General features: G+C 42.3%; 1 protein-coding gene across 1 annotated transcript in view; it reads right to left on the minus strand.

Moving 5' to 3' along the window:
* The window catches only part of OCA2 (OCA2 melanosomal transmembrane protein), a 392,247-nt gene that overhangs the window by 321,691 nt on the left and 44,858 nt on the right, over window positions 1-25,698 (minus strand). Inside the window, exons 3-8 of the mRNA XM_080808622.1 lie at window positions 21,155-21,343; window positions 15,405-15,462; window positions 13,547-13,619; window positions 5,397-5,557; window positions 3,528-3,610; window positions 2,120-2,273 (exon numbers count right to left, since the gene is read on the minus strand). Of these exons, the coding sequence (XP_080664748.1) occupies window positions 2,120-2,273; window positions 3,528-3,610; window positions 5,397-5,557; window positions 13,547-13,619; window positions 15,405-15,462; window positions 21,155-21,343 (718 nt within the window). The remainder of the gene's footprint in view (window positions 1-2,119; window positions 2,274-3,527; window positions 3,611-5,396; window positions 5,558-13,546; window positions 13,620-15,404; window positions 15,463-21,154; window positions 21,344-25,698) is intronic.

The raw sequence follows: 25,698 nt of genomic DNA on the forward strand, positions 1-25,698 counted from the left end.
GCAAATATCATTCTCCATGGGGAAAAGCTGACAACTTTCCCATTGAGATCAGGAACATGACAAGGATTCCCACTCTCCCCATTCTTGTTCAAAATAGTACTAGAAATCCTAGCAACACCAATCAGACAATGAAAAGAAATAAAAGGTATTCAAATTGGCAAAGAAGAAGTCAAACTCTCTCTCTTCGCAGATGACATGATACTTTATATGGAAAAACCCAAAACACTCCACCCTCAAACTACTAGAACTCATACAGCAATTCAGTAATGTGGCAGGACCCAAAATCAATTCCCCAAAATCAGTTGCTTTCTTATACACTAGCAATGAAAATATAGAAAGCAAAATTAGAGAATCAATTCCATTTACTATAGCACCAAGAACTGTAAGATACCTGGGAATAAATCTAACCAAAGAGGTAAAGGATCTGTACTTGAGGAAATACAGAACACTCATGAAAGAAATTGAAGAAGACACAAAAAGATGGAAAAGCATTCCATGCTGATGGATTGGAAGAATAAACATTATTGAAATGTCTATGCTGCCTAGAGCAATCTATACTTTCAATGCCATCCTGATCAAAATTCCATTTTTGGCATTTTTCAAAGTGTTGGAACAAACAATCCTAAAATTTGTATGGAACCAGAAAAGACCCCGAATTGCTAAGGAAATGTTGAAAAAGAAAAACAAAGCTGGGCTATCATGTTGCCTGATTTCAAGCTTTACTACAAAGCTGTGATCATCAAGACAGAATGGTACTGGCACAAAAACAGACACATCGACCAGTGGAACATAGTAGAGAGCCCAGATATGGACTCTCAACTCTATGGTCAAATAATCTTTGACAAAGCAGGAAACAATATCCAGTGGAAGAAAGAGAGTCTCTTCAATAAATGGTGCTGGGAAAATTGGACAGCTATGTATAGAAGAATGAAACTCAACCATTCTCTTACACCATACACAAAGATAAACTCAAAATGGATAAAAGACCTCAATGTGAGGGAAGAATTTATCAAAATCCTAGAGGAGAACATAGGCAGTAACCTCTTTGACATCGGCCACAGCAACTTCTTTCAAGACACATCTCCAAAGGCAAAGGAAATAAAAGTGAAAATGAACTTTGGGACTTCATCAAGACCAAAATCTTCTGCACAGCAAAGGAAACACTCGACAAAACAAAGAGGCAACCCACAGAATTGGAGAACATATCTGCTAATGACACTACAGACAAAGGGCTGATATCCAAGATCTAGAAAGAACTCCTCAAACTCAACACTCAAAAAAACAGATAATCACATCAAAAAAATGGGCAGAAGACATGAACACACACTTCTCCAAAGAAGACATACAAATGGCTAACAGACACATGAAGAAAAGCTCATCATTATTAGCTATCAGGGAGATTCAAATCAAAACCACATTGAGATACCACCTTACACCAGTTAGAATGGCCAAAATTAACAAGACAAGAAACAACAAGTGCTGGAGAGGATGTGGAGTAGGAGAACCCTCTTACACTGTTGGTGGGAATGCAAGTTGGTGCAGCTACTTTGGAATACAGTGTGAAGATTCCTCAAAAAATTAAAAAGAGAGCTTCCCTATAACCCTGCAATTGCACTACTGGGTATTTACCCCAAAGATAGAAATGTAGTGATTCCAATGTTTATAGCATTATTAACTCATTAGCTGAGTTGATAAACATAACAGATAATAATCCCTCCCTCCATGTGGCCTAAGTGGCCTGTAATACACACAATCCTATGAAGGAAATAGGAGGCATTTTAATATGCATTTCAGAGAGATTCAACACTTACACCCTCAGCGTCACACTTCAAGTGAACAGCAGAGTGAGAGTGAGAAAATCACGTACGTATTCAGTTTTCTCAAGTAACTTTTGCTGGGGCCTGCTAAAACTCATCTTGCATGAGCCAGTTGTCAAGATTCAGTGAATATTCCAGTACAGATCAATTCCTACCTAGAATGATGGAAATCTTCCTTTTTAGGAAAGATGTCATTGCAGTGTGATTAAGAAGCAGAACTGAGCCCATCCAGAGCACCTGTATGTTGAAAGACACTTACCTGTGAGCACAAATAAATCTTAGAGAGCTGGCATGAAAGTTACCTCAAATATAATCAGCATATAGACCCCAGCAAGGATGACCACAGCAATGGTCACTTGTGCTTCTATGCTTGCACGGAGGTACTGATGAGCCATCAAAAGAGGAACGGTCTGTGTCTGCTGGAGGGAGGCTCGAACGCTGATAGAAACAGTATCTCTGCAGAATGAAGCAAAGATATTACCACTAGTAAGGGAAATCACACTCTAGTGAACAATTAGTGCTTGCTTCCTTGGTGTCCTTCCCAACGCAAGTCATCCATGGCCATAACCAGAGCACAAACTGACCTCACAGTGATTTAGCCCAATGTCTGACCTGGCAGATGAGGAGATCTGAGTGCATATGAGCAGTGTAAGATGCAAGCACAGCCTCCCTATGGCCAGATCCATTTGATGTAGACCCCTCAGCCCTCATCTGGCAGTGTCTGCCTTGGGGCAGGTGCCATCCCAACAACTAACAGGGAGGAAGGACTTTCAGAATGGTTCTAGCCATTTAATTTTCTGTCTTCTCATTACACACTGACTGCTTTATCTGCTAACAAACAGAATAGCCAACATTCTCACATGTGGGAGATTCAAAATCAAAAAAGGGTCATGTGCAACTTGAGAACACATAGACAGGTTGTCACAGATGGTGGGGAAATTTCCAGGAACAAGAAGCATCTAAGTAATCAACAGTATGTGGCATGGTGAAACTAAAATACTTTTCTTAAAGTTTAGTCAGTAACTATTCTGAGCTGAACCGTGTCCCCAAAATATAGATGTTGACACCCTAACCGTCAAAACTTCAGAATGTGACTATATTTGGAGAGAGAGTCTTTATAGTTAAAATGAGGTAACTAATGTGGTCCCTAATTCAGTACAGCTAGTGTCCTTACAAGAAAGGACTGGGACACACACAGAGAGAGAGAGAGAGAGAAAGAGAGAAAGGTGGGGGGGGTTCCACAGAAAAACACAGAAGAAGCAGCCAAGGAGAGAGTACTTGAAGAGAAAAATCCTGCTAAATCCTTGAGGAAATAAATTTCTACTGTTTACGTCATACGCTCTGTGGTATTTGTTATGGCAGGCACAGCAAACTCATGAACACATAATATAGAGGGGAATTAAAGAAAGAGAAAGAATCCTAAAATTTCCTGGAATTCCCCATTGTGGAGTTTCATAATATTAATGAAATTAAAGCATCAGCTATAAAATACCATTTGCTTCAAAATGGACCCTGCAATCAATCCTGACACTCATGGCTATGATGTCCTCCTACATCCTTCATGTTTGTAGTCTATAGAGTTAAAGCATTCCACCCAAACCACATAACTGATCTGTTTGTGTCAAAATTGGAGTCCCACAGGTCAAATATTTTAAGTGAAAATGTCCAGAGGAGACCTTCTCCCAAGATCCTTGATCACCTGAGACCCACCTGCTCAGTATCTCAAAGGTCCTGCTCACCACCAAGTGCTCACTTCTTCTCGGATTTAAAAATATTGTCCAATTCTGAGTGACCTGTAAAAGTTGAAATGTAATATCAGAGTAAGGCTTTGAGGTTGAACCATCACCTGGGATTCAGTGCTCTTCAGTGTCGATTTAGTTTAGAAGAAGAAAAGAAGAAAAGAGGAACAGCGGGGACTTTGTACACAGCTCCCATATCCCTGATACTGGCAATTCCAAGCTGTGCAGAACTGGAAATTTACACAACATAGAGGGCTTTAAGAAAAAAAAAAAAAAAAGAATACAGAAGTACAAATACAGAATTAGTGTAAAAGGTACAAAGTTATAGAACTAACTCTGATTTATTATGATAAAAAGATATCACTGCACTTTATATGAGACTTGGGATCTTCTGAGCCCATTGAGGCAATTCATAAGAAATGCATGCTTAGCATTGCTTTCTGCTTGCAAACTGGAGGCAGAAAACTCTCCATACCCATGTCATAGGAGCCCATGGCAGGTAGGACCCAAGGATGAAGCTTCCTTTGCTGCAAGCAAACCCAACCCACATGTTCCTGTCCTAAGCAGGGCAGTGGAGAAACCAGCTGAGGGGGGCCAGATATGAGCAGAGAGGGAAGGGCTACCTGGTGTAGCCAAAGGGCCAGGGAAACTCCAACAGGAGGACAGGAGCTTTGCTGCTCACAAATCATAAAGTAAATGAAAATAGGAACTCTGAAATTGGTCAAAGCATAAATGAGAGTCCATAAGTTCTCTGAAAACACTTCAGTATTTATAAAGAGTATATCAGAAAAAATCCATTAATGTTCTTCGTGTTTCTGAGCTGGATTTGTGTGTGAGCACTAGAGCAGAGTAGAGCCCCATGGACAGGCAGCTATGTCAACAGTCTGCCAAAAGTCCCATCTTCCTCCACACAAGGCCCACAGACAGAGCAGGCAGATGTGTGCCCACCTTGCCTTTACCAAAAAGACCTTGCCAGCTGGTTGTACACCACACATGAGGAAGTGAACTTTACATCCCAAGACCATGGCCAAGGCAACCGGTTTAGAACACTGGTACTGCACAAACCATCACTCATGAAATGGCACCCTCATCCATAATGAGGCCTTTGCTCTGTGGACCCTGCTTTGCGTGGCAGGAAAATGCAAGGGGTGCAGTAACCCATCAGATGCTCCATTTTGGATGACATAGTATCGTGCACCAACAGGATTTCCTTTATTGATTATAATAGGGAAAACCCACGAACTTCCCAAATGAGTCACCATGATAATCCTGAGAAGTCATCAAGGCCAGGACATGGGGTACAGGTGAGGATGCACACAGAGGGGCCAGGACTTGTCTAGGCTCTGGATCATGGTGACAACACCACTGTTGGCTCTCCTTGCCTTCAAAGGACAGGAGCTAAGGGTTTTTGTCTAGGAGATGTGAGGCACAAGAGCCTACCACTTTAGAAACAGAAGCTTTGGGAAACTATGCAAGTCTGGCCAGGGGTTTCTATATCCAAGGGAACTATGATGTTGAAGTACCTACTATACCAAGGGGTAAAGCCCAGGTTTAATTGTGCTTTAACAAAAAAAACTACTTTCAAATATAGAATGTTTCCCCCCAGTAAAATCATCTGAATAAAAAAACTTGCAAACCTGATTTTACTGAAATGGCAAGAGTTTTATAATTGTTTTAAACAAAGGAGAAAAGAGTCAAAGACAAAGCAGAAGATAGGGCTTGCCTAATAACAGTACCATTGCCTCATGGCTTCCCATCAAATCCATTCAAAAGGAAACTCAATTTATAAAGCGATGAAATGAGTTTTTACAATTCCTTTCAAGTAACTTATAAGTGTAACCTGCTGTGGCCGCCGCCTCCTGGAGCCTGGAACATCAGCCTGGGTCACCTCCAGCACGACATGTTCTTCTCTCTCGGTATGGCTGGGGCCACCGGCCACCAGGGCCCCTGCCAAATCCACCTGGAGCAATGTGGAGTCCACGTGGCTGGAGAGGTTCAAAGCTGAGGCAAAGTCAAGGTGAACCACAAAGCAAGGAATAGAGGCCTGAAGTCCCCCCACCACCCACACAGTGAGCACCCTCCCTAGAAGGTGCTCAGAGAAATACCTATCCAGGCTGTTTCCTCTGATTGTACTGCAGCCCTTGAGCACTCCTTAACTCCTTGTACCTCACTCCTGACACGGAGTTGGTTTTGCAATGTCTGACTGCATGTGTTTCAAATCCTCTGTTTTAACCTCTAAGTGGTACCCCCCCCCATCCTACCATGATCTCTGCTTCCACTCTTTGCAGCCAGCACAGAACTCCTCCCCAAGTTCCTGGACCCACCATGAGCTAGTAGACAGGATGGCTGCATGAATGAGCAGATACACTGACCCACATCCATGTCCAAATTCTTAGGTGCCAGGTCTCTAGTTTTGGAATGAGAAATCACAAAGAGATTTGAAAATAGGTGGGAGGTTGGGGGAGCCAGGTGGTGGGTATTAAGGAGGGCACGTTTGCATGGAGCACTGGGTGTGATGCAAAAACAATGAATACTGTTACACTGAAAAGAAATAAAATTAAAAAAAAAAAAAAAAGAATTCCGAAGTCATCTAAATAAGTGACATGCACTGCAGTGAAAGGAGAGAAATTTCTTCAAAGCATGTGAAGGGCTCTTGATCAGGGAAAAATTATCAGATAAAGAGGGTTTCCCCCCACAAAATATAATTCCATGGCACTTAAGCCCTGTTGTAGTCTGCCCCTTAATACCTACATCCTGCATTTGGGTGTTGTACAAAAGTAGGAGCCTGTGCTACCCAGCCCTTCTCTCTCTGGTCTGCACAAACTCTTGCCTCTGGTTCTGGGGTCCTGACATGGACTCTACACAGCAACTAGCCCAGTCATTTTGATCCAGAACCAAAAACTGTTGTAGGTGGAAAAATGAATCTCAAAATAGTCCATGCTTTGTATGAGGTCTCAAAAGTCTTAACAGCAGCTCGCTGGTTGTAGGAGGATTCAGTAGCCAATTCCTTTACTCTTCCTTAATACCCTAAAAGAAACAGGCAGTTTATGGGACAGACTTAGGGAAAAGGCCGAACCTCACTGTTGCCAGAGCGTACACAAGATTTACTTTGACTATCAAGGGCCAGTGAATGGTTAATCTTTTTTCATTATCTATATCCTCTTGCAAAATGTACTGGTTTAAAAACCCAATTGTACAAAAAAAAAAAAAATCCTGGCTTTAAAAAAAAAAAAAAAGGCGTTTTATCAGCACTGTTGTCCATATGAGAGCCCAGAATGAGCAGGGGTCCCCAGCACTTTGTCGGAAAGCCTCTCCACACACTTATGCTGCTACTTGGGTTCCATCAAGGACAAATGGAAAACAGAAGTCATGCAAGGCAGGATGTACCAAGAAAAAGCCCAAAAAGAGAGTGCTGCTTCTGCGAAAATTACTCGTGTTCCAGTCTTTCCCCAGGGCAAACACAAGATACAGGGTGGGGAGAAAAATTTCAGTTCAGAAAAGAGTCTAGGGACCTTGCAGAAACTCAGGAGATGGAACAGCACCACCTAGAGGCTAATATTGGAAAAGCGGTGGCTTCACCTTCAGATTTAATGAATGTTTGTGGAGCATTTATTGCGTTCCAAAAATAAATGAATAAAACAAGACCTTTGTCCTGGGGGCCAGGGGGCATCTCATGCCCTGTTAGAGAGACAACCATGTAACAAAGCACCCTAAGATTAACCAACCAAATGGAGTACATACAAAATCACATAGACACAGGACAACACGTACTTGCATCATTCCTTTTTTCTGTCTTTCTACATGCCCACCATGCACTTAGGATTCAAATCCCACAAGGGTGCGCTGGTGTCAGCTGTGACTTCCAGATCCCAGCAAACAGGAACCTCTAACTGAGCCTCACCCCCATAGGCAGCTTCAATCCTGGGTTTCCCCCATGTTGAAATATCTGCCATGTTCCTAACATATAGTCCTCTGCCTTTGCCTCAAATGCCTTCCCCAAATCTGAAGAACTTCTACCATCTTTTGAGTTCTTACTCAAGCTTCCCTCTCCTTAAATCTTTCCTTGTCGTCCTTGATTCCAGCAGATCCTCTGGCCTTCTCCAGTGTTCCTCTGCAGATTGGGCTCATGCCATACTACAGTTTTAGGCTTTTCTCCCCAAATGGTCTCACTCCTCAAGAGGAATAACTGCACCTTATTCATTTTGTTACTTCTCCAGAAACTAATGTAGTTCTCACCACATTAGATGGCCCCACAAATACTTGTTTCACCAATATCCTGCCAGATGGGGGCATGAAGAAGTCAGAGAGAAAGCGCCTCCTTCTTCTCGCTGCATCATAGTAGTCTACTGCCTTTATCACTACCCCAATCAAAGCCATCTTTCAAGTGCTAACTTGACATGCCTTCCATGAACTTTCTTCCCACTGTGTGAGCTCCCTAGACACCCTTCCTCTGAGTTCCTACTTAATCATCTTCCTGTCGTACCTCTAATGAGTGTGACCATTGACTCTGCTCAGGTTGTCCCAGTGTGGGCGGCTGTTTTGGTGGCCTCTGAGTGGTGGGGAGAAAAACAAATGAGCAAAGCACTTCTGAACAGCAGGCAATGTGTTGCTATTGGGCATGGAACAAATCCACAAGAGCGTGAAAAGGGGCCTTCATTTCCACCTAGACTGTAGAGTCCTTTTGGGCTTATGCTTAAGTTTTCTACAGAGCCTGTCTTATGCCACGTTCAGTTAACACTGGCCAGGACTCCTCCAGGACAAAACTTAAGTCCTCTGAGCCCTATTCTTGATTAATGTTCAACCTTGGCCTGGTGAGCCCAGTTTATCAAGAACCCCTTCACTTTTTTTTTTTTTTTTTTTTTTGAGAATGCCTTCACTTTTGAAGAATGCCTTCACTATCCCGAGCCAAGTTCCCTTTGGTAATTTTCCATCCTCCCCCTCACCCTTCTGTAGATTTCCTGTTGTATTTGAAGTTGAGTTCAGTCTCTTCCCTATTGCAATAGTCTTGAGTAAAGTCTTCCTTACCTGATTAACTGATACTTTTCTTTGACACAACTTTTGCTTATTTGAATGGAGGTAAGAAAGTGGGCTTCCTTTAGACCCAACTTCTTGATAAAAATGGGAGCAATGTCATCTGATAAAGTATGAAACTTTTAAGATTGACCAATTCACAAAAATAATCTACCTAGTGCTAATGTATTTTCTCCAACATTTGGGACCAGATGGATGAAAGATTGCCCTTACATTCTAGAGTGGTGCTGGCCAATAGAAGTTCTTCTGTGGTATAGAAATGTTTTTATCTGTGCTGTCTGATATGGTAGCCACTAATCACATGTAGCTATTAAGCACTTGAAATGTGGCTGGTGTGAATGAGGAAGTGAAACTTTAATGTTATTTACTTCATTAATACAAATTTAAATTTTAAGAGCCACAAGTGACTAGTGGCTATCATATTGGACAACATAATTATAAGCTTACTTGGGCTGCTCTAGAGGTAACACTGTGCACAAAGCTGTGGAGGCAGAGTGACATGATACAGTTCTTGGTGGGTTGAATAGAGGACTCTCATTTGTCATTATCTGAATTTATCCTGGATGTAAGAAAGGAAGAACAGGAGGAAACAAAATCCTTTGTTTTCTTTTTGCACTTTAAAAACCCAGGGCTACTATGAAGACTGTGATGGAGAAATGAACCGTATGTCAAAAAACAAAGAAAAAGATTGGAAGGGAAGGAGGGCGGAAAAAGGGAAAAAAGGGAGGAAAAGAGGAACCCTAATTACCCTGCTTATATATAACCTGGATTGCTGACCATTATTCACCTGTCTAATGACCTAAGAGACTTGAACAGGTCTCCCCCATAATAAGCACAGAGAACAATTCAGAGACAAAGAACCTCAGGTGTCTGCAATCACTGCCATTTCCTTTCATAAATCTTCTAAAAAAAAAAAAAAAACCCACAATTACTGAGGTGACAAAGCCCAACTATTCCAAAGAAAACATCACAGGGGAAAAGGTAGCTTTGTTATTCTCCAGTTAAAGGATAGTGAGGCTTTCTCCAAAAGCACTTCCCACCAAAACACACACCCCTGGTATCTGGCCAGAAGTCAAGAAGGAAGAACTGTGGGGCTCTTCACCCATGAGGACAACAATGAGAACACCGCTACTGGCCTTTCAAAACCAGACCTGAATCCATTCTTGCCCCAGACCTGCACAATAACATCCTTTTGCTGAGAATCACCTTCAAAGGTCCAAACTCTGGCGCACAGGATAGCCTCCCCTGACTCTGTCCCCGCCTTCGATACCAGCAGCAGTTGGCTCTCTGGGAACATCTTAGGGGCACCTCTGACCTCTGATCTCTCCTTTCACAAACCCCCACAGCACGTTCTCAGCCTAGGGTCCTGAGAGAGGGTCTGTGAGCTTCCAGAAATGTACAGAAAATCTACTGATACCAATGTACGTTTTCTAAGGAGCCCATGGGAAGCTTAAATCAGCCTTAATAAGGTTAATGATTGACAGAGAGTCTCTCTTTGGCCAAAACTTTAGTTATGTTCCTTTGAACTCTCTTCTCTAAGACTAAGCCCTGACTTTGGGGCTTCTGCATTCATCTCTGTGTGGTTCGGTTTTAGCAAGAATCCTGCTAGGTTAATTTAGTCAGAATCTTCATTCTCCATATCTAATCACAGTCAATATCCAATCAGGTTCTATCCCCTACATGATGTCTGGTAACTCTGCATGCCTTCAGCAAGAATCCTGTGAAGTCAGTTTGGCCAGAATCTCCTCTTATCCATGATGTTTGCTCTTACTGGTTTTTCACCCACTGCCCCCTCACCCTGCTCCTTGGCTTTAAAATCCCACTTTTCAAGCTCAATCTCTCTCCCTCTGCAAGACCTCACTGCTGCGGTCTCTACAGATATCACTAATTTCCTGGTGACTTGCCATCGTTAGCAAGTGTCACAGAACACTTTTTTTTTCTCTTTAACAGATCCACAGACATATAAGGACCACTCTGCAGCACCCTACCATCTCACACAGTTCTTGCCATCTCTTCCACTTCTCTTTCTCCCTTTAACGAAGTACACACACAGCTCAGAGAACAGGAGAGAAACTGCCCAGTTACTCTTGCTGCTGAGAAAAACCATTTGTCTGCCGGCCACTAGGATGGGCTTGGGTTCATTCCAGTTCAGGAAAGGGCATGTGTACTTGGCTGTACACAAAGCTGTGGAGGTAGAGTGACACGGTACAGTTCTTGGTGGGTTGAATAGAGAGCTCTCATTTGTCGTTATCTGAATTTATCCTGTTATTATCCTTACTTGTTACGCTTACTTAGAATTTCTGCTGACTGATAAGCTTCATACAGGAGTAGCTACAGTACACCGGCAACCTACAAATATTTCCCCTTCCCCGTCTGGTTCTCACTGAAGACTGTTTCTGCATAGGATCCCTCCAAGTTCTTGGCTCAGCCTGGACAGTAGGTTATGATCACTTACAGTGAGGTCACATGAACTGAAGGCAGGATCCATCTCCTGGGGACATCATGAAGCCAGGCCTCCACACTGACACTTGCTTTGAGAAGTCCCCAGGGGAAGCTGAGGAAAGCAGGAGGGTGTCTTATTGTTTTTAACCCATGGAGATGATATGGAGGTAAGGCATAAGATGGGAAATGAAGTTCATTAAAATCACAGCTCTCTCCAGTTCTCTCAGAGGGAGACACATCTTCATCTAAAACTGAGACACAATGTTAAAGTGGTGAAGCATATACCAAGATTTTAGCAAGCTCTCAGATAGACATCAGAGCTACCCTGTCCTGAGAGCAAGTACAGATAAGCGCTCTCATTCACTTAAGGGCAGGGATGCACCATGCACTGCCCACCAGAGCCATCTCATGAGCCCACCTGAAGGCCTTGAGTGCCAGGTCTTTCTGGAATGTTGCTGGTACCCTGTGTGTGGAGAGTGGCTCAGCTGAGTGAGAGGATGTCCTAGGAAGACACAGGGGGAACTCCCCCAAAAGAACCAGAGGAAATAAAAATATGCAAAAGACTACTGAGGACTGCAAGGAAACTACCCAATTTTCTAAAATTTCAGTTCACCCAAGCTTATCAGTTGAAGATACTAAAGAAAAAAAAATCTGTGAATGATTTAATTCCTTTTTAAAAGGCGATAATCTGGAAAAAAGTGAATAATCAGAAATACTTGAGCTGGACACAACTGTCTCCTTTTCTCCCTCCTCCTCTACAAGCCTTCTCCTCCATTTGCTTCCTCTTCCTCCCCACGCCTTTCTCCTCCACGTCCTCCTCTCCTTCCTAGCTTCCTTGCCAAGATGCTTCCTCTGCCAGGACTGGGAGCTTTAGAGATTTTCATGCTTGATTATCCTCATCCAAATATCTATGCAAGAGAAGCTCTGGGCTCTGGACTTTCAGTTTCAGCTGATATACCTTGAGAGCTAGAAACACACCACTCCTATTCTCACAACCTGAAAAGGCTGGACAGATGTTAAATTAATGACTTGTTCTGTCAAGAATGAGGTTTCATCATAAACATCTAACTTGAAATCTAGGTTGAGACGGGTGACTACAGGGAAGAATAAAGCCAAGCGTCCGCTTCCCTGAGACAGGTGCTACCAACACACAGAGGAGCAAGCAAGATTACATCAGAAAAAAATTTTAACTGCTCAACGCCAAGTGTGGGCTAGTGTGATAGTAGAGAGACCTTGGGAGCCACAGAACTGGGGTGTCCATGTGTCCTAATAGGCTTTTGCTCCTGGAACCCGAGCAGGTACTTACAAAGAAGATGGAGAAATTGAGGAGACTCATGAAAAAGCCTTAATTTGCTGGGGAAACACATCAAATCTGGTACCCTAGGACACCGTGGAACCCCAACACCTGGGAGTGGTGGGGAAGAGGAAAAAGTAGTTCTCCCCTGTGGGAGGAGTAGGAATAGTGCACAACCTGGCAGACAGCAGGAGAGAAGCCAAGCAATTCCAAGTGTCTGGGATGCTAGAGGTTACCATGGCAACCACACACTGCAACACTGTCAGACCTCTGACTAGATTTACACAGACCCCCAACTAAAACCCACAGTGCTATGGAATGAATGTTTATGTCACCCACAATATTCACATGTTGAAGGCCAGCCCCCCAGTGTGGCTATATTTGGAGATGGGGCCTCTAAGAAAGTAATCAAGGTTAAATGAAGTCATAGGGTGGGGTCCTGATCTGAGAGGATTTTGTCCTTATAAGAACGGCCATTAGAGAATGCTCTCTCTCTCCACATAAACACACACACACACACACACACACACACACACACACTGAGGAAAGGCCTTGTGAGGACATGGCAAGAAAGGCAGCCATTTGCAAGTCAAAAAGAGAGCTCTCACCAGAAATCCAACTGGCCAGTACCTTGACTTTGGACGTCCAGCCTCCAGCACCGTAAGCAATGTCTGTTAAGCCCCAGGCTGTGGTATTTTGTTATGGCAGGCCGAGCTAACACACTCAATATCTACTATCCTATACAACACATCTAGCTTTTAGTGACAAGTGACGAGCCCTGTGAAAAGTCAGGAGAAAACACAGTATGAAGAAATCAAGCAATCACCATGCCCAGATGACACAGCCAAGGAAAAGAAGCAATGATCTTAAAAATAGGTCAGTAGAAACTACCAACACTGAAATGTGAAAGGAAGTGGGGATGGGGTACAAAACAGAGTATGAAAGAGCCCAGGGGAGCCAGGCTGTAACTGGAATGTGCCACTTGGCTATCATCTCCCCAGGGGGAACCTCACCACCAACCACCCAAAATAGTCTCACTAGTGCTCCCCTCCCCTTCTCTTCTGGACTCATCTTTCATCAAATGTCTTGAAGGAACAAAATAGGCATGGGAAGAGAAGGGATCACCTACACTGGGACCTTCAGCAACAGCTGTAATGGTTCTCTGGTGTCTCTTTGTGAATCTCAGCCATGGGCAACTATCCATCTCAGTATAGACTGGATACAGTAGCTTTGCAGGGGTGACACAGCCAACAACTGCCAGAACTTTCCTTGATCTGGATACAGGCTGAATAAAATCTGTAACAATCAGAAACACTTAATGATAAATTTGTGGCAGGAGAACATTAGGATTTAAATAATTTTGACAAAAGTTAAAAATACAGGAATAATAATGGTGTTGACTGATGTATCAAACATTCACCAGCTCACTCTAAACAGTTTTTCTTAGATATTAAGAGATAAAATTCTGATTCATTATACTATTCTCCACTACAATGGGTCTTGACTATTGATATTTGTTGATTTTAAGGATTAACCACTCAGCCACAAAATTAAATCATCAGAGGAAGGTAAACATGGTTTTCCCATACTGGAGAAAAGGGGATACAACCCATGTGATGGTTAAAGTATGTTTGTGGAATTTGCAGAGCATCTTATACCTCATCAGAAAGTACACTGATGTAGTTATGACAGATTATAGAAGTTCAAAACAAATTCCTCAAATCACCAAAACTTGAAATCCCAGAAGAAGGCTGAAGACTAGACACAGAGCAGAGGTCAATCCTCAGGAGATCAGGGAAGACCTGGCCCACCCTGACCTTCTCCGTAGAAATCCCAGTGCACCACCTACTGGGCCCTGGTAAGCAGCCGGAGCTTCAGAACCACACATTGTGTGAACTGGTAGCCAAAAAAATAAAAGCATGAAGTTTGCAGAGCTCAATGTATTTGTTCCTTGTTTCATGCATAATTTCCTTTCTCTGGGCCACTGCTCCCTTCCCTTGTGGGTTTTTAAAGGGTTGCAGGTATTGACTTCATGAAACACCCTCCCTGCTCAAGAGGTAATATTGCTCTTATATTTCACACTGAGAAGAGGAGCCTCTTCTCACGCATAATCCTGCGTGCACACACACAGAGCCCTGATATTCATGCCCACCTATGCAGATAATGAAAACCAAGTATTCACAACCACATATAGTCATGTGCAGTTTCCAGTCATTCAGGGTTCAGCATAGCCATAACCTCAGGCTGTCTGCACAGAAGAGGCACAGCTACACATGTCTTAGAGTCCACAGGGCACAGGCATGAAAACACCACTCACACACCCCATCCTTGCTCACAGTCTCACATGCTGTCAGAGCAGCATGCACCAGCCACTCACTGGAGTCTCCCAACAATGGTGCAGACAAAACTATCTGATGCCAATGCTGTAAATGTTTACACACCCAGCAATAAGACCCCAAGCACAGACACAATCTCAAAATGATCACAGACCACAAATGACTCACATGTCCCACACAGGCATGAAGACACACAAACACACAACAAGCAAAGAAAACCTCACATCCATGCATGCACACACAGACACGCACAGCCAAGCATGTACACACACATTTGTACACAAACAGATATGCACACCTGAGCACAAAGAATCTCACACTCATTCATTTGGCAAAATATTGAGCACCTGAAATGTGATTCCCACTAGGCTACATCAGGATACACCACACAAATGCTGGCAGCAAGACACATTCTTGGGGCCACCCATGATGCCGGGCATGCCCAAGACAAATAAAGACTTCCATTGCATGTGGTTGAAAACAGAATTGATAAGACGCTTTCAGGTGGAAAGTTAGACCCAAGGATGAAGCTAACTGCCTTCTACAGAGCAAAGCTTCTATTGTATCACAGCAGAGGAGCACTGCTAAGGGGAGGCCTCCCTCAGCAACCCCAGCCCACAGTCCCACATGCCTTCAGCATCTCCTCCAAAGAAAGGTATGAGCCCCATACCTTAGGTGCCTTGCTATCTAGCCCAAGGCACCCAGGGGCTCTGCTGACCCAACAGCAGAGCTCTGTGGTACTCACAGAGCACACCACCACAAAGACAAAGAGGCTCGCAACTTTCAGCCACCGTACACAGCGCCTGCAAGAGAAAAGGAAGGACCCAAGTCACACCACAGCCCAGACTGCCCAGACTGCCAAACTGACAGACACCTCTCTGAAGCTTTGGGTAATATCAATCTCAAAGCACATGTTAGGAATTCTTTCCATAATGTGGTATAAAGGAAGACACTGCTGACCTATAAATGTATGGCCTCATGAAAAGCAGCTTGGTACAGGTTACAGAGGAGAACAAAGTTAACCTAGGGTGTTTGCACGTGTTTCTTGCTGGAGATGCTAATATTCAAACTTGGTGGCTCTTCACTGGCATTTTGAAAGCTGAGTTTCCTGGAAACAAGCCTTATATGGGCTCTCAGATTCATATCTTTCAGTTGTATCCCCCTAAGTTTTCTGGAAAGTGGGAATATAGATTTGATCATAGATGATGACAGATGATAGATGATAGATAGATAGATAGATAGATAGAGATTATCATTATATATAAATATAACATATATAAAAACACTGATGGAAATATAATCAAACAATTCAAAAAAGAAATTGGGGTGCCCTCACTGGTTGTACTAGCAATTTTTTAAGAATTACTTCAGAGATAATTTAACAAGCAGACCATGTTCTTGGAACACTCTGCAGTCTCCTGATGGTGTCCTGACCCAGTGACCATCTCACTTTTCTTAACTGCAGCCCCCAGAGCCCAGGTAAATCTGAGTCTAGCCAACCTTTTGCAGTCTTTCCAGTCCCACCTCTGCTCATATCACCTCCTCAGATCCACGGATCCCACCTTCTAATGACACTATCATTGCCCAGCCCTGGGGTGTGCTCTACCACTGGCCACCCCTCAAGAGCAGGCACTTCGTGTCTGTGCTCTGTTCCTGTGGAAGGGTGCTTGTCCACAGCCTGTGCTTGTGTAGAATGTAGAAGGTCTATGTTAGGACATCTTTTTCAATATCTTTCTGATCTTTTCAAAATGGTAAAATCTTATTTTGCATTCCCTTAGATTTAATGATTTGATGAATAAGCATTTCACATTTCCAAATTGTGATTCAACAGCCCCATTTTTTTAATTTAATTTTATTTTTTCAGTGTTCCAAGATTCATTGTTTATGCACCACATCCAGTGCTCCATGCAATACGTGCCCTCCTTAATACCCACCACCAGGCTCATCTGTTCCCCCCACCCTTCTCCCCTCCAAAATCCTCAGAATCCACAGGCTCTCATGCTTCATCTCCCCCTCCTATTTACCCCAATTCACAATTCACTTTTCCTTTCCTTCTCCTAATGTCCTCCATGTTAGTCCTTACGCTCCACAAGTAAGTGAAACCATATGATAATTGACTCTCTCTGCTTGACTTTCTTCACTCAGCATAATTTCCTCCAGTCCCCTCCATGTTGATACAAAAGCTGGGTATTCATCCCTTCTGTGTAATATTCCATTGTATATATGGACCATATCTTCTTTATCCATTCATTTGTTGAAGGGCATCTTGGTTCTTTCCACAGTTTGGCAATTGTGGCAATTGCTGCCATGAACATTGGGGTATAGATGGCCCTTCTTTTCACTACATTTGTATCTTTGGGGTAAATACTAAGTAGTGCAATTGCAGGGTCATAAGGTACCTCTATTTTTAATTTTTTGAGGAATCTCCACACTGTTTTCCAAAGTGACTGCACCAACTTGCATTCCCACCAACAGTATAAGAGGGTCCCCCTTCCTCCATATCCTCTCCAACACTTGTTGATTATTGTGTGTTAATTTTGGCCATTCTAACTGGTGCAAGTTAGTATCTCAATGTGGTTTTTATTTTAATTTCTCTGATGCAACAGCCCTATTTAAATGGGAATCAAAGCTGGAGGTATCAGAATCCCAGATTTCAAGATATACTACAAAACTATAGTGATCAAAACAACATGGTACTAGCACAAAAACGGACACATAGATTAATGGAACAGAACAGACACTCCAGAATAAACCCATGCTTATATGGTCAATTAATCTACAACAAAAGATGCAAGAATATACAATAGGGAAAAAACAGTCTCTTCAATATATGGTGCTGGAAGAACTGGACAGCTACATGCAGAAGAATAAACCTGGACTACTCTTCTGACACAATACATAAAAATAAGCTCAAAATGGATTAAAGACCTAAATGTGAGATGTGAAACTCTAAAACTCCTAGGCAATAATTTCTTTGACATTGGCCATCATAAGATTTTTCTAGATATGTTTCCTAAGGCAAGTGAAACAGAAGCCAAAATAAACTACTGGGACTACATCAAACTAAAGACACAATCAACAAAACAAAAGGCAACATACTGAAAGGGAAAAGACATTTGCAAATGATACAACTGATAAAGGCTTAATATCTAAAATATAGGAAAAACTTACATAATTCAACACACACACACACACACACACATACACACACATCCAATTTTAAAAATGGGCAGAAGACCTGAATAGATGTCCTCCAAAGAGGACATACAGATGGCCAACAGACACATCAAAAGATGCTCAACATCACTCATCATCAGGGAAACACAAATCAAAACCACAATGAGATATCACCTAACCCAGTGGCTAAAATAAAAAAGAGAAGAAGTAAGAAGAGTTGGTAAGGATGTGGAGAAAAAGGAACACTCATGCACTAATGGTAGAAATGTAAATAGGTATAGCCAATGTGGAAAATGGTATGGAGATCTCCCCAAGAATTAAAAATAGAAATACCATATGATCCAGTAATTGCACTACTGGGTATTTACCAAAAGAAAGCAAAAACATTAATTCAGTTTGCTTTACTACCAAAAAGAGAGCATTAATTCAAAAAGATATGTGCACCCTTTTGTTTATTTTAATAATATTTACAATAACCAAGATATGGATGAAGCCCAAGTGTCCGACAGATGAATGGATAAGGAATATGTGGGATGTGTGTGTGTGTGTGTGTGTGTGTGTTTACATTTACATATAATGGAATATTACTCAGCCATAAAAAGGACAAGATCTTGCCATCTGTGACAACATGGATGGACTTAGAAGGTATTATGCTAAATGAAATAAGTCAAACAGAGAAAGACAAATACCAAATGATTTCACTCATATACGGAACAAACAAAACAAATGAATAAACAAACAGAAAGCAGACTGAGACCTATAAATACAGAGAACAACTAATGGTTGCCAGAGGGAGGGAGGTAATGAGCAAAATGGGTGAGGAAGAGTGGGAGATACAGTCTTCCAGTTATAGAACGTACAAAACATGGGAATAAAAGGCACAGCATAGAGAATATAGTCAGTGGTATTTTAAAAGCATTTCATGGTGACAAATGTTAGTACACTTGAAGACAGCATAACATATACATTTGTTGAAACACTGTGTTGTATATATGAAATTAATGGAACATTCTATGTCAATTATACTCAAAAATAGTAACTAATAAATGGGAATCAAAATGATACTTCTTTTTTAAAGCATGAGACATTGATTTAGCTATCCTAAACACAATTTTTTTTCTACATAATGGCCATATACAGCAAAGCTGACAACCCAAAATATGTTTTACAAGTTTCCCAATGACCATACATGGTAAGTTTTAAACTGTTAAAAAGAATGACATTAAGTCTTTTAGTTCAGTGGCAAGCTCAATGCAACTATTCCATGAATCCTAGAAGATAAAGCAACTACAGAATGTAAAGTCCCAAATGTACTTGGTTTAATTTCTCCATGGTGTGGGACAGTTGAAGTACCTGGCATCTTCTCAAGCTGTGAACCAATCATTTAAGGCAGTGTGTTAACAGTGTCAGAGCTCACCATCCTTGGTGGTCCTCAGGGCCAGATCCCTATTTACACACTTTCACACAATTTACTGAATTTCATAGCAGACTCTGTGGCCAAATATTTGTCACATTTATGCAGGCAGCTGAGACCAGTAATCATGAAAAAACAATGCTGTTGGCTGGAAAACATGTTGGGAAACACAATCTCCATAGTCAAGAAGAGGTGGAGGATATGGAGGTCACATCCCTGCCTACCCCCCCCCCCATAAGCTACATGACCCCAGGCAAAATCCTTATCCTCCCTGAAGTCCCTTCCTTCATCTACCTCTCAAGGTTGATAGAAGGGTCAATAGAACAATGAGAGTGGGCCTCTCAGCATACAAACAGGTGCACTTTGGGCATGCAGATATGTACATTTCTAATCAGGCCTTCAAACAGTTTCAGAAAAGACAGGTACCCTAATGTAGACAAATAATAATACTATTATTTGATAGCTACAAAGTGTCTCCTCACCTATGCATGAGCTTTCCCACAGACCATTTTAGTAGAAGCCCATGCAAGGCTGTATAGTGAGGGAAACACAAAGAGACAAGGAGATAGTTGAATGGATGTGTCTGCCTCTGCTGGTGCCTCAACTACCTCAGAGCATATCTGGAATGAGGACCTGATAGTCCTGGTCCTCAAGCCTTATTCTGTTCTTAGAGATGCCACTTTCAAACATGTGTCTCTCAACAAAACCTTTCTTTAGGTAAATGTACCCATAGAAGCCCAGTAGACAAAGCAGGGAGAGAGAAAAGTGCTCCAGCTCTGGCTAGACCATTCTCATGGTGCAACATAATGCCCTCAGCTTTCCCACATACATGCATGCCTAAGCCCTCCTCTGTGTGTGCAAGCATAGCCTTTCTACCACCACTACCAGAAACCCCCGTTCTCACAGCCTCAGGGTCCCAGCTCACACCAGGCTGGACAGCAGTTTCCTGAAGGATGAGCCCTGGCACTAGAGCCAACCCTTCTAATAACATGTTTCATCACCAACTACCAGGGATAATATCAGCTTTTAAAACACCATGTTGGGGGGGGGGGGCACCTGGGTGGCTCAGTGGGTTAAAGCCTCTGCCTTCGGCTCGGGTCATGATCCCAGGGTCCTGGGATCGAGTCCCGCATCGGGCTCTCTGCTCAGTGGGGAGCCTACTTCCCTTCCTCTCTCTCTCTCTCTGCCTACCTGTGATCTCGGTCTGTCAAATAAATAAATAAAATATTAAAAAAAAAAAAACACCATGGTGGGGGAACACCTGGGTGGCTCAGTCAGTCAAGTGTCTGCCTTCAGATCAGGCCATGATCCTGGGGTCCGGGGATCAAGTCCTGCATCAGGATCCCTGCTCAGCAGGAACTCTGCTTCTCCCTCTACCTGCTGCTCCCCCTGCTTGTACTCTCTCTCTCTGTGTCAAATAAATTAATTAATTAAATATTTTAATAAGTGAATAAATAGATATAGATAGAGATAGATAGATGATAGGTATAGATAAATGATAGCTTAGATAGATAGAATGAACAAACCCCACAGGAACTGCTGAAGTGAACTGATTCCATCTGCAAACCGAGGTCATGCCATGAAGACCCCCCACAACATAAACAAGAAGGAGTGTAGATAGATAAATGTTAGTCATTTATGTCTGTAATTGGGCTGTCCTGTAGCCCTACAGGCTCCATGCTGATTAGCAGTGCTTCCTTACATATCTTCTAGGGCCTGGAGAAGATGTAGATAACCTTCCAGGAAAAGTGCAGCCTGGCCAAATGTGAAAACCCTTCTTTCTCAACTTCATTCTGCTGGTTGGGAAGGATGCAGTGAGGGTGAGAACTGCCCCCAGCCCAGTCCCAGGGATGCTCTGTACAACCATCACCCTGTGCCAGTGCCAGCACTCGAAGTCTTCCTACCTCAGCTTCAAAAGACGGAACCTGATATGAGCACTGTCCAGAGGTTTCCCCCTCTCTTGGGAGGCAGATCCAGAGGAACCAGCCAAGTCTTTTATCAGCAGGGATCCTCCCTCCCACTCAGCTGAGCTGTTTCCCCAAGATTCTTCAGCAGTGATGAAATCTGGGTGGCAAATAGGCGTGCACCATGACCTGGAAAGCAAGTCTTTGTGGTTATTTTCACAGAAATAGTAGCATCTCCAAAATAAGATTTCATTTCAGTGGTAAGTATGAAATGTGAAACCAATTCTGGTTTTTAAAAGGACCACAGACATTCTAGTGCTGTCAAACTGGTGGGACTGGGTCTTTCTTGACATCACAGAGCACTTAGCTTAAGGAAAATCGTTTGAGGTCATGCATATGATTTGTGGACCTTCAAAAAACACCAGTTTGTTCTGAGTTCGGAACTTTCCAATAAAGCTGTTTCTGGCTCAGACCAACTCCAGTTCATTTCAGTATTTGCTTTCTCTTTGATTGTGCTGGAGTTCTCAATACTTAGTTGTCACACTTTTCTTGAAGGAGAATGAGTGGTGTATGCCTACAGTTGTCTTTCCATAATAGAGCTATAGGGAAGATGGTCTACCTGGCTTTTCCATTCAACCTATACATGAGCATGAGCAAGAGTGGAGAACATCAGTGCTGGATTCGATGGACCCAAGAATGGAACCTCTATCTAGAAGGATGATTCAAAAGGAATCACAAACTTTTCTCAGAATGACATGTGGACACATCCATTTACTTTTAGTTGAATCTCTGGGCTTCTGAACAAACCCTCAGTTCAGATACACTTGACTCTAGTGAAGTTGCACTAAAGCCTAGTATTTTCATGTATTGCCTGGAATATTCATGGGATAACCACACTGACATAATGGGCTGTGATCTTAGAAACCAATTATGCCTCTCAAGCCCAACTAGCTCAACAGGTGTAACTGCTTTCAAACTGGCTTACAATAAGAAAAAAAAATAGTCTTATTCATAAAGAGAAGCCCAAAGATGGAAATTAGGCTGTGTGAAACTAATGTGTAACAATAACAAATGATGCTGACCGTGCTGCAAACTAATCAATACTGAAAATAAAGAGTTTTGTGACTGGGAAATACTTACGTGTAAGGAATGATTATCACGACTCCCTCAACTGGTGAACAAATACAACTGTAACAAAAACTGAAACCAAGGAAACTTCTTTTAGAAGTGTCCAGAAGAAAGCTAACGCCAGTGTAACTAGAACAATGCTGTGCACTAGAACTTTCTGTGGCAATGGGCATCTTTTCTGTCCTCTCCAGCATGGTAGTCATGCTCATTGGCCACTTGAAGTGTGTAACTGAAGAACTGAATTTTTAACCTTAATTTTAATTAATTTAACTTTGAAAAATGCCTTTAACAGGTAGCTACTAGGCTGGTCAGTGGAGATACACAGCCTGCACCGACCTTTATACCATCAGCTGCACATTCCTGCCCTCAAAACCTTGGAAAGAAGAAAAACTTTTTTGGGGGGGGGGGTCCATTTTTTTTTTATTTTTTCAATTTTCAGCATAACAATATTCATTGTTTTTTCACTACACCCAGTGCTCCATGCAATCTGTGCCCTCCCTAATACCCACCACCTGGTTCCCCCAACCTCCTACCCCCCGCCCCTTCAAAACCCCAGGTTGTTTCCTGTCTTGCTAATTTTGGCCATTCTAACTGGTGTAAGGTGGTATCTCAATGTGGTTTTGATTTGAATCTCCCTGATGGCTAGTGATGATGAACATTTTTTCATGTGTCTGGTAGCCATTTGTATGTCTTCCTTGGAGAAGTGTCTGTTCATATCTTCTGCCCATTTTTTAATATGATTATCTGTTTTGTGTGTGTTGAGTTTGAGGAGTTCTTTATAGATCCTGGATATCAACCTTTTATCTGTACTGTCATTTGCAAATATCTTCTCCCATTCCGTGGGTTGCCTCTTTGTTTTGATGACTGTTTCTTTTGCTGTGCAGAAGCTTTTTATCTTGATGAAGTCCCAGAAGTTCATCTTTGCCTTTGTTTCCTTCGCCTTTGGAGACATATCTTGAAAGAAGTTGCTGTGGCTGATATCAAAGAGGTTACTCCCTATGTTCTCCTCGAGGATTCTGATGGATTCCTGTCTCACGTTGAGGTCTTTTATCCATTTCGAGTTTATCTTTGTGTACGGTGTAAGAGAATGGTCAAGTTTCATTCTTCTACATATAGCTGTCCAGTTTTCCCAGCACCATTTATTGAAGAGACTGTCTTTTTTCCACTGGATATTTTTTCCTGTTTTGTCAAAGATTATTTGACCATAGAGTTGAGGGTCCATATCTGGGCTCTCTACTCTGTTCCACTGGTCCATGTGTCTGTTTTTATGCCAGTACCATGCTGTCTTGGTGATCACAGCTTTGTAGTAAAGCTTGAAATCAGGTAACGTGATGCCACCAGTTTTATTTTTGTTTTTCAACATTTCCTTAGCAATTCGGGGTCTCTTCTGATTCCATACAAATTTTAGTATTATTTGCTCCAGCTCTTTGAAAAATACTGGTGGAATTTTGATTGGAATGGCATTAAAAGTATAGATTGCTCTGGGCAGTATAGACATTTTAACGATGTTTATTCTTCCCATCCAAGAGCATGGAATGGTCTTCCATCTTTTTGTGTCTTCTTCAATTTCTTTTAGGAGTGTTCTGTAGTTCCTCGAGTACAGATCTTTAACCTCTTTGGTTAGGTTTATTCCGAGGTATCTTATGGTTTTTGGTGCTATAGTAAATGGAATCGATTCTCTAATTTGCCTTTCTGTATTTTCATTGTTAGTGTATAAGAAAGCCACTGATTTCTGGACATTGACTTTGTATCCTGCTACATTACTGAATTGCTGTATGAGTTCTAGTAGTTTGGAGGTGGAGTCTTTCGGGTTTTCCATATAAAGAATCATGTCATCTGCGAAGAGAGAGAGTTTGACTTCTTCCTTGCCAATCTGGATACCTTTTATTTCTCTTGGTTGTCTGATTGCTGTTGCTAGGACTTCTAATACTATGTTGAACAAGAGTGGTGAGAGTGGGCATCCTTGTCGTGTTCCTGATCTCAATGGGAAGGCTGCAAGCTTTTTCCCATTGAGGATGATATTTGCTGTGGGTTTTTCATAGATAGATTTGATGAAGTTCAGGAATGTTCCCTCTATCCCTATACTTTGAAGCGTTTTAATCAGGAACAGATGCTGGATTTTGTCAAAAGCTTTTTCTGCATCAATGGAGAGGATCATGTGGTTCTTCTCTCTTCTCTTATTGATTTGTTCTATCACATTGATTGATTTGCGAATGTTGAACCATCCTTGTAACCCAGGGATGAATCCTACCTGGTCATGGTGGATAATCTTTTTAATGTGCTGTTGGATCCTGTTTGCTAGGATCTTGTTGAGAATCTTAGCATCCATATTCATCAGTGATATCGGTCTGAAATTCTCCTTTTTGGTAGGGTCTTTGCCTGGTTTGGGGATCAGGGTAATGCTGGCTTCATAAAAAGAGTCTGGAAGTTTTCCTTCTGCTTCAATTTTTTGAAACAGCTTCAGGAGAATAGGTATTATTTCTTCTTTGAAAGTTTGATAGAATTCCCCAGGGAATCCGTCAGGTCTGCTGGGTATTTACCCCAAAGATACAGATGTAGTGAAAAGAAGGGCCATCTGTACCCCAATGTTTATAGCAGCAATGGCCACGGTCGCCAAACTGTGGAAAGAACCAAGATGCCCTTCAACGGATGAATGGATAAGGAAGATGTGGTCCATATACACTATGGAGTATTATGCCTCCATCAGAAAGGACGAATACCCAACTTTTGTAGCAACATGGACAGGACTGGAAGAGATTATGCTGAGTGAAATAAGTCAAACAGAGAAAGTCAAGTATCATATGGTTTCACTTATTGGTGGAGCATAACAAATAATATAGAGGACAAGGGTAGATGGAGAGGAGAAGGGAGTTGAGGGAAATTGGAAGGGGAGGTGAACCATGAGAGACTATGGACTCTGAAAAACAACCTGAGGGTTTTGAAGGGGCAGGGTGGGAGGGTGGGGGAACCAGGTGGTGGGTATTAGGGAGGGCACAGATTGCATGGAGCACTGGGTGTGGTGAAAAAACAATGAATACTGTTACGCTGAAAATAAATAAAAAATTAAAAAAAAAAAAAAACCCAGGTTGTTTTTCAGAGTCTGTAGTCTCTCATGGTTCACCTCCCCCTCCAATTTCCCTCAACTCCCTTCTCCTCTCCATCTCCCCTTGTCCTCTATATTATTTGTTATGCTCCACAAATAAGTGAAACCATATGATACTTGACTCTCTCTGCTTGACTTATTTCACTCAGCATAATCTCCTCCAGTCCCGTCCATGTTGCTACAAAAGTTGGGTATTCGTCCTTTCTGATGGAGGCATAATACTCCATAGTGTATATGGACCACATCTTCTTTATCCATTCATCCGTCGAAGGGCATCTTGGTTCTTTCCACAGTTTGGTGACCGTGGCCATTG

The sequence above is a fragment of the Martes martes genome (genome assembly GCF_963455335.1).
Source record: "Martes martes genome assembly, chromosome: 7".
NCBI classification, from domain to species: domain Eukaryota; kingdom Metazoa; phylum Chordata; class Mammalia; order Carnivora; family Mustelidae; genus Martes; species Martes martes.